Source organism: Palaemon carinicauda, chromosome 10, assembly GCF_036898095.1.
Source record: "Palaemon carinicauda isolate YSFRI2023 chromosome 10, ASM3689809v2, whole genome shotgun sequence".
In the NCBI taxonomy this organism is placed as follows: Eukaryota; Metazoa; Arthropoda; class Malacostraca; order Decapoda; family Palaemonidae; genus Palaemon; species Palaemon carinicauda.
The window spans coordinates 132,207,399-132,217,083 of NC_090734.1; the positions used below are offsets into that span (position 1 = coordinate 132,207,399).

At 33.6% G+C, this 9,685-nt stretch overlaps 1 protein-coding gene across 2 annotated transcripts; it reads right to left on the reverse strand.

The window, feature by feature from the left end:
• Positions 1-3,315: 3,315 nt before the first annotated feature.
• Positions 3,316-9,159, reverse strand: LOC137648488 (uncharacterized). 2 transcript variants are annotated; one of them, XM_068381407.1, is made up of 2 exons: positions 9,030-9,159; positions 3,316-5,125 (listed from the first exon to the last, which is right to left on the reverse strand). In XM_068381407.1, exon 2 carries the CDS (start codon positions 5,110-5,112, stop codon positions 4,780-4,782), a length of 333 nt encoding a protein of 110 aa, XP_068237508.1. In that variant the 5' UTR covers positions 5,113-5,125; positions 9,030-9,159; the 3' UTR covers positions 3,316-4,779. The 2 variants fall into 2 exon arrangements, with proteins under 2 accessions (XP_068237508.1, XP_068237509.1); XM_068381408.1 differs by having other exon boundaries at positions 3,316-5,138; positions 9,030-9,098.
• Positions 9,160-9,685: the final 526 nt, after the last annotated feature.

Here is a 9,685-nt window from a genome sequence, read left to right on the forward strand (position 1 = left end):
AGTAACCTACAGTCCTACGTTAATGGCTAAAGATATTATGAATGGAATATATGTGAAGGTTAGGACTAGCTTATCTTTTAAAAGTAGACTAACAAATAAATCAAGTATTTCATTGGAAACAAGTGAGCAAGTCCTGAACGCTGACATGGTCCTCGTAGAGGACATACCTCCGCCAAGGTGACCTAGAGCGCCATATGTCCTAGAATCATGAATTGATGTGACTTTGACCTTCACATGACCTTGACCTTCACGTGACCTTCAAGTGACCTTGACCTTCACGTGACCTTGACCTTCACATGACCTTGGCTTCAAGTGACCTTGATCTTCAAATGTACTTGACCTTCACGTGACCTTGACCTTCAGGTGACCTTGACCTTCACGTGACCTTGACCTTCACGTGACCTTGACCTTCAAGTGACCTGCTTGACTTTTGACCTTCAAGTGATCTTTGTTCATTTGCCACTGATACTTAATATGACATTGATATAATGCACCAATATGACCTTGACCTTTGACCTTTATAAATTTGAACATCACCCATGGGTTGCGCCTGGACTAGGACTTCCCTGTTGGCTTATGCAAAAGTCAGTGCTTTATTTCTGTCTCTTGATATGGCCACTTATGTCATAGTGACACCAGTGACCCCTGTGACCTTGACCTTGGGGTGACCTTGACCAAAATTTAATCAGTTCTTCCATACACATTGGGGAACTACTTGGCCAAGTTTGAAGTGATTCCGTGTAGAAATGTGGCCTCTACGTTGTCCACAGACAGACAGACAAACAGAGAAACAAACAAACAAACAAACAAACAAACCGAACCGAAAACATAACCTCCGCCGCTTGGCGGAGGTAATTAGGCAGAAAACTGTTGTGGATAAGAAGCCAAAGTAGATTTTTGACACGTAGGTCTAGATAAACAAGACAAAGTAAATATTTGACATGTGGATAGCAAGGCAAAGTAGATTTTTGACTGTAGATAAGAAACCAAAGTAGTACTGAAGTTTCTTCATACAGTTTATTAACTTCTCATCGTTTCACTAAGCTGTGTGATTTTAGAGTTTTACTAGTTGCCAAATTATGTTTTTTTAACATATCTTTGCCATCAATAAAATGTATTTCTTTCTACTTATAATAACACTTGATTGCTATAATAGCTTTTTGTGCTACACAATTTTATCACAGTATGATATAGCCTTCAGCAATATCTGTGGATAAAGAATTCAGTCAGTGGATATGGAAACTATATTTTTAGCTATTTTATTTGTAAATTGTATTTCATATTATTATGGTAGTCTTTACACTTTAACGAGATAAAGATGAAATGCTTATACAAGACATATAATCGGTTTAAGTGAAGAATATCATTTCGTTTACAACTCAGAATTAAATTGGACCGAGTATTATGAGTGTGTCCTTACGTCTGTAATAAATTTTCAGCCAATAGACCTACTCGCCTGAATGTCCTATGAATCATCTCTCTCTCTCTCTCTCTCTCTCTCTCTCTCTCTCTCTCTCTCTCTCTCTCTCTCTCTCTCTCTCTCCAAACACTCATAATATACAAGTCTCCAATGACTTTTTAACATTTATATACTCAAAATTGAACATTTTAAGGCTTCAATTTCCATCCTAAGACTTCGGTAGTACTATTATAAGGCTTCAATTTCCATTCCAAAACTTCAATAGTCCTACATAACAAAACTATACACTAGAACTTCTGTATCTGGCCACCTCTACCGATTTCGACAAAGACTCACATACTAATATATTTGCTGAGGATGAAAGTACATAGATTAATTACGTATTCAAGTACAGGATACACTTCACATCAGATATTCATGTAGATTCCTCTCGGTGTCGCAAACCAAGGTCAGTAAACAGGATGGATAAACCAGGCACATGATAGGAAGTTCACTTCTTCCATGACAATTGGATAACGAAATTCCTTCCAGCAGCGAGGTGAGCTGGCCGTTTTCGTTGAAAGGTCTGCGCGTTATTATTATTATTATTATTATTATTATTATTGTTGTTGTTGTTGTTGTTGTTGTTGTTGTTGTTATTATTATTATTATAGTAGTAGTAGGAGTAGTAGTAGTAGTGTTAGCAGCAGCGAAGCTACAGCCCTATCTTTATTATTATTATTAGTAGTAGTAGTAGTAGTAGCTAAGCTACAACCCTAGTACCATAGCCTATGTACAATGGTCTTCCACAGTCTTGGGTTAGAGTTCTCTTGCTTGAGGGTACACTCGGGCCCACTATTCTATTCCTCTTCCACTTGTTTTGTTAAAGTTTTTGTAGTTTATATAGAAGATATTCATTTTAAAGTTGTTACTCTTCTTGAAAATTTTTATTTTTCCTTGTTTCCTTTCCTCACTGGGCTATTTTCCCTATTGGACCTCTGGGCTTATAGCATCCTGCTTTTCCAACTAGGGTTGTAGCTTAGCATTTAATAATAACAATTTAGAAAATGTCGAATTCTTCTGTAATAATGTTAGTAGATTATTTAGTCTATCCATATTTCCTGTACTCATTGTCAGTCTCTGATACATATTCATACTGAGTTACGCTATTCATCATTATTTACCGTTACTTAATTCAAGCTTATGTTAATTAGCATCGGTCTATCACAACGTGTGTGCCCGTTACTCATTATTCAACTTCTCTTAGTTCGTGTAGGCCTATCTTTTTTTTTTTCTTTTTTTTTGTAAATTTCTACCCAATTCTTTATTATTATTATTATTATTATTATTATTATTATTATTATTATTATTATTAGCTAAGCTACAATCCCTGTTGGAAAAGCAGGACGCTTAAGCCCAAGTGCTCCAACAAGGAAAAATAACCCAACGAGGAAAGGAAATAAATAAATAAACTACAAGAGAAGTAATGAATAAAAATATGAAATATGTTAAGATCTGTAATAACGTTAACATACTGTAGATATGTCATTATATAAACTATGAAGAGAGACTTATGTCAGCCTGTTCAACGTAGGCCTGGGTCTTCCAACTCGTCTAGTGCCTTGTGGAGCCCAGTTGAAAGTTTGGTGAACTAATCTCTCTCTCTTGGGGAGTGTGAAGAGCATGTCCAAACCATCTCCATCTACCCCCTCACTATGATCTCATCCACATATGGCACTTGAGTGATATCTCTTATAGTTTCATTTCTAATCTTGTCATGCCATTTAACTCCCAATATTCTTGTTTTTTTTTTTCTTAAATCTAGATGCTAATATTAAATAATTATATAAGAAGATTTTTCAATTATATTCCACCCAAAGATTTAACTAAGTTTAGAATCAATAAAAATCAGAGATAATCATTATATTTATTGAAATGTAACATAAGTAATAAAAAGTATACAGGAATTTACAATAGGTAGTTTATCAATAATGGATAAAACCCGAATAACAACAACAACACTACTTCTTGTAGGTGACAATTAAATGATAACACAACACTGATGTAAAAAATACTTTGGGAATAAAATCAACACAATACAGGGAAAAACAATCGAGACTTCTTCTCGTACTGTAGTAATACGACTAGAAGTGTAGTAGCTTAGTAAATAGACTTATTACTATCTCGCGATGTCTGAAGGCTTATCGCTATCTCGCGATGTCTGAAGGCTTATCGCTATCTCGCGATGTTTGAAGAATCATTACTATCTCGCTTTGTCTGTGAGAATCATTACTATCACGCTATGTCTGTGAGAATCATTACTATCTCTCTATGTCTGTAAGAATCATTACTCTCTCGCGATGTCTAAATCATTACTATCGCGTGATGTCTTTAAGAATCATTACTATCTTGCTATGTCTGTGAGAATCATTACTATCTCGCGATATCTAAATTACCATCAAGCGCTGTATGTAAGAATCATTACTATCTTGCGATGTCTAAATCATTACTATCGCGCGATGTCTGTAAGAATTCTTACCATCTCGTGTTGTCTGTAGAATCATTACTATTTCGTGATGTCTCTAAGAATCATTACTATCATGCGATTTCTGAAGAATCATTACTATCTTACAATGTCTGAAGACTTATTACTATCTCGCAATGTCTGAAGCATTACTCGTGATGTATGAAGAATTACTATCTCGCTATGTCTGACGATCCATTACTATCTCGCAGTGTCTGAAGAATCATTACTATCTCGCGATGTTTGAGAAGAATCATTACTATCACATGATGTTTGAAGAACCACTACTATCTAGCCATGTCTGAGAAGAATCATTACTATCATGTGATGTCTGAAGAATCATTACTATCACATGATGTTTGAAGAACCACTACTATCTTGCGATGTCTGAGAAGAATCATTACTATCACAGGATTTTTGAAGAACCACTACTATTTCGCGATGTCTGAGAAGAACCACTACTTCTCGCGATGTCTGAGAAGAATCATTACTATCACGTGATGTCTGAAGAACCACTACTATTTCGCCATGTCTGAGAAGAATAAGTACTACTATTTTGTAATGTCTGTAAGAATCCTCACTATCTCAGGATGTCTCAAGAACCATTACTATCTCGGGATGTCTGAAGAATCATCACTATCTCGTAAAGTCTACTTCAAAAGTAATATATAGCAGCAAAGGGACTTACAAGACAAGATATTTATAATAATAGTAATGATAATATTGATAAAATGCGATAGGTCAACTCCCAAGTGTCTCAAGTCAAATGTGGCACACAGGGAGTCACCCACTACAGGCTACAGAATGCAAAGTGGTCCAACCCTTCAGAATAAAAAAAAAGAATATCCAGAAACATTTAGAAGATAAATAAAGGATCGCGGAAGATGTCAACCTCCGGATAGGTAAAAGGCTCTCCAGTGATGAAAGTGACCTCAGGTAACTTCCTTTTCAGGAACCTCTTTTCGTTTTCTTCGATTCTCTGCACGGCCAGGAATCGGTTCCTGATGCCGAAGGTGAACTCGTCCGCTTGGTCGCAGGGCGGACAGAGCAAATGGCAAGTTCGTCTGCCATCCCTCCTCCTGACGTAGCAGCAGGCGGGGAAGGAAGGGCATAGCACGACGCCCTCGGTAACTGCAGTTAAGATCATGGTCACGAGGAAGAGTGTGGCGAGGAATCGGAGAGAGGCCATCACGCCCGCTTACCTGAAATGGAGGACTGTCAGGGTAGGGTCATCAGAATGATTTTCTTTATGTAATTCAGAGACTGATGAACTTCCAAGAAATGAAGGCATGTATGTTAATGTTATCAAAAGGATTTTTTTTATGTAATTCAGAGACTGATAAACCTCTAAGAAATGAAGGCATGTATGTTAATGTTATCAAAATTATTTTCTTAATGTATTTCAGACTAATAAACATCTAAGAAATTAAGGCATGTAGAATAATGTCATCAGAATTATTTTCTTAAGGTAACTCAGACTGATAAACATCTAAGAAATGAATGCATGTCAGGACATGTCATCAGAATGATTTTCTTAATGTAATTCAGAGACTGATAAACATCTAAGAAATGAAGGCATGTAGAGTAATGTCATCAGAAGGATTTTCTTAATGTAACTCAGACGGATAAACATCTAAGAAATGAAGGCATGTATGTTAATGTTATCAAAAGGATTTTTTTAATGTAACTCAGACTGAAAAACATCAAAGAAATGAAGGCTTGTATGGTAATGTCATCAGAATTATATTCTGTATGTAATTCAGAGACTGATAAACCTCTAAGAAATGAAGGCATGTATGTTAATGTTATCAAAAGGATTTTCTTAATGTAACTCAGACTGAAAAACATCAAAGAAATGAAGGCTTGTATGGTAATGTCATCAGAATTATATTCTGTATGTAATTCAGAGACTGATAAACCTCTAAGAAATGAAGGCATGTATGTTAATGTTATCAAAAGGATTTTCTTAATGTAACTCAGACTGAAAAACATCAAAGAAATGAAGGCATGTATGTTAATGTTATCAAAAGGATTCTTTTAATGTAACTCAGACTGAAAAACATCAAAGAAATGAAGGTTTGTATGGTATTGTCATCAGAAGGATTTTCTTTATGTAATTCAGAGACTGATAAACCTCTTAGAAATGAAGGCATGTATGATAATGTTATCAAAGGGATTTTCTTAATGTAATTCAGACTGATAAACATCTAAAAAATCAAGTCATATTAGGGTAATGTCATCAGAATGATTTTCTTCATGTAATTCAGAGACTGATAAACATCTAAGAAATGGAGGCATGTATTTTAATGTTATCAAAAGGATTTTTTTTGTTGTAATTCAGAGACTGATAAACCTCTAAGAAATGAAGGCATGTATGTTAATGTTATCAAAGGGATTTTCTTAATGTAATTCAGACTGATAAACATCTAAGAAATTAAGGCATGTAGAAAAATGTCATAAAAAGTATTTTCTTTTTGTAATTCAGAGACTGATAAACATCTAAAAAATGAAGTCATATTAGGGTAATATCATCAGAATGATTTTCTATATGTAATTCAGAGACTGATAAACATCTAAGAAATGAAATTATGTATGTTAATGCCATCAAAATTGATTATCTTAATGTAATTCAGAGACTGACAAACATCTAAGAAATGAAATTATGTATGTTAATGCCATCAAAATTGATTATCTTAATGTAATTCAGAGACTGACAAACCTCTAAGAAATGAAATTATGTATGTTAATGCCATCAAAATTAATTATCTTAATGTAATTCAGAGACTGATAAACATCTAAGAAATGAAGGCATATAGCGTACTGCTATTAGAATTATTTTCTTAATGTAATTCAGAGACTGATAAACATCTAAGAAATGAAGGCATGTAGAGTAGTGTCATCAAAATGATTTTCTTAATGTAATTCAGAGACTGATAAACATCTAAGAAATGAAATTATGTATGTTAATGCCGTCAAAATTGATTATCTTAATCTAATTCAGAGACTGATAAACATCTATGAAATGAAATTATATATGTCAATGCCATCAAAATTGATTATCTTAATGTAATTCAGAGACTGATAAACATCTAAGAAATGAAATTATGTATGTTAATGCCATCAAAATTGATTATCTTAAAGTAATTCAGAGACTGATAAACATCTAAGAAATGAAGGCATATAGCGTACTGCTATTAGAATTATTTTCTTAATGTAATTCAGAGACTGATAAACCTCTAAGAAATGAAGGCATGTAGAGTAGTGTCATCAAAATGATTTTCTTAATGTTGTTTAGAGATTGATAGACATCTAAACATTTATCCTGGTGATTCGTTATTATTATTATTATTATTATTATTATTATTATTATTATTATTATTAGCCAAGCCACAACCCTAGTTGGAAAAGCAGGATGCTACAAACCCAAGGGCTCCAACAGGGAAATATAGCCCAGTGAGGAAGGGATACAAGGAAATAAATAAAATTCAAGGGAAGTGATGAACTATTAAAATAAAGATTTTTTAAGAACAATAGCAGCATTGAAATAAATATTTCATATATAAACTATAAACTCTTGAAAAAAAAAAACAGAGGAAGAGAAGTAAGATAAAATAGTGCGCCTAAACTATAAAAACTTCAAAAAAGAAAAGAAAAGAAAAACAGAGAAGTAAGATAGAATAATGCATGCCTAAGTTTCTATTTTAACTGACCTCCGTTCGTTTCAGTGATTTCCTTCACCAAAGAATTTTTAGTACATACATATACCAAGGCACTTCCTCCAATTTTGGTGGGTAGCCGACATCAAACAAATGAAACAAAAAAAGGGGACCTCTCCTCTCTACGTTCCTCCCAGCCTGACAAGGGACTCAACCGAGTTCGGCTGGTACTGCTATTTTTAGTGTAAAGTATAAATTGTAGCATAATTATTCTATTCGCGAAACAAAATATCTTTATTACAAGTATTGTTAAATTATCAATACCTCTTTAGACAGAAAAAATACTTACTAAATATTAAAGTATTACTGGTAGACAGAAAAAAAATTATTAATTCCTCTTTAGACAAAAAAAAATACTTTCTAAATATCAGAGTATTACTGGTAGACAAAAAAAAAAATATCAATTCCTCCTTAGACAGAAACAATACTTACTAAATATCCAAGTGTTACTGGTAGACAGAAAAAAAAATTAGCAATTCGTCTTTAGACAGAAAAAAATACTTACTATATATCAAAGTGTTACTGATAGACAGAAAAAAAAAGTTATCAATTCCTCTTTAGACAGAAAAAATACTTACTAAATATTAAAGTATTACTGGTAGACAGAAAAAAAATTATCAATTCCTCTTTAGACAGAAAAAATACTTACTAAATATCAGAGTATTACTGGGAAACAAAAAAAAATTATCAATTCGTCTTTAGACGGAAAAAATACTTACTAAATATCCAAGTGTTACTGGTAGACAGAAAAAAAATTATCAATTCGTCTTTAGACAGAAAAAATACTTACTAAATAAAGTTTTACTGATAGACAGAAGATATTTTAGTGAGAAAATCCAATTAATCAAATTAAAAAAAAATGGAAAGGAACATAATAAAACCAATAATCTTTATGTATTAAAGCAAAGCATGAGACACTGAACATATATCTTCTCATATCGTTTATTTATTTTCATATTTCCTTTCCTCACTGGGCTATTTTTCACTGTTGGAGCCCTTAGGCTTATATAATCCTGCTTTTCATAACTAGGGTTGTAGCTTGGCTAGTAATGATAATAACAATAATAATAATAATAATAATGATAATAATAATAATAGCAGTAGTAATAATAGTAGTAGTAGTAATAATAATAATAATAATAATAATAATAATAATGATAATAATAATAATAATAATAATAAGAAGAAGAAGAAGAAGAAGAAGAAAACATTGCACAGAGCAACAGACTAAAATATACGAAACACAAAATAAATAAAAACGTATCTTTTATGTTTCAAAGAAACCGGACATTGTCTAAGAGCAACAGAAATAAATCTGAACCACGAAAACTCAAAATTATTTTCTACGTTTCACGAAAAAAAAAAACGAAGACGAATAAGAAAACAGTACCTGTAATGAAGAACACTATATACACTAGTTTATTCCAGAGGGTTTAGTTGGCGAATGTATAACTGTACCCTTATGCCTTTCCTTTTTATACCCTCAACTGGGCATCAAGTCGAGGGGGAACTTTCGCTTATTCATCCTGAACTCACAATCTCTTTAGAAAGGATGTCTTAACTGAAGATGTTGATCTCACAGTCACTGTAGAAGGGATGTATTCACACAGATGTTGATCTCACAGTCCCTCTAGAAGGGACGTATTCATTACAGTTGTTTATCTCACAGTCCCTGTAGAAGGGGTGTATTCACACAGATGTTGATCTCACACTCCCTCTAGAAGGGATGTCTTTACTAAATTGAGCTGCCATTCCCTCTAGAAGGGATGTATTCACACAGATGTTGATCTCACAGTCCCTCTAGAAGGGACGTATTCATTACAGTTGTTTATCTCACAGTCCCTGTAGAAGGGGTGTATTCACACAGATGTTGATCTCACAGTCCCTCTAGAAGGGATGTCTTTACTAAATTGAGCTGCCATTCCCTCTAGAAGGGATGTATTCACATAGATGTTGATCTCACAGTCCCTCTAGAAGGGACGTATTCATTACAGTTGTTTATCTCACAGTTCCTCTAGAAGGGGTGTATTCACACAGATGTTGATC

Bases quoted from the DNA above. Each gene is read 5' to 3' on its own strand.
- LOC137648488 (XM_068381407.1), bottom strand. From the start codon at position 5,112: ATGGCCTCTCTCCGATTCCTCGCCACACTCTTCCTCGTGACCATGATC.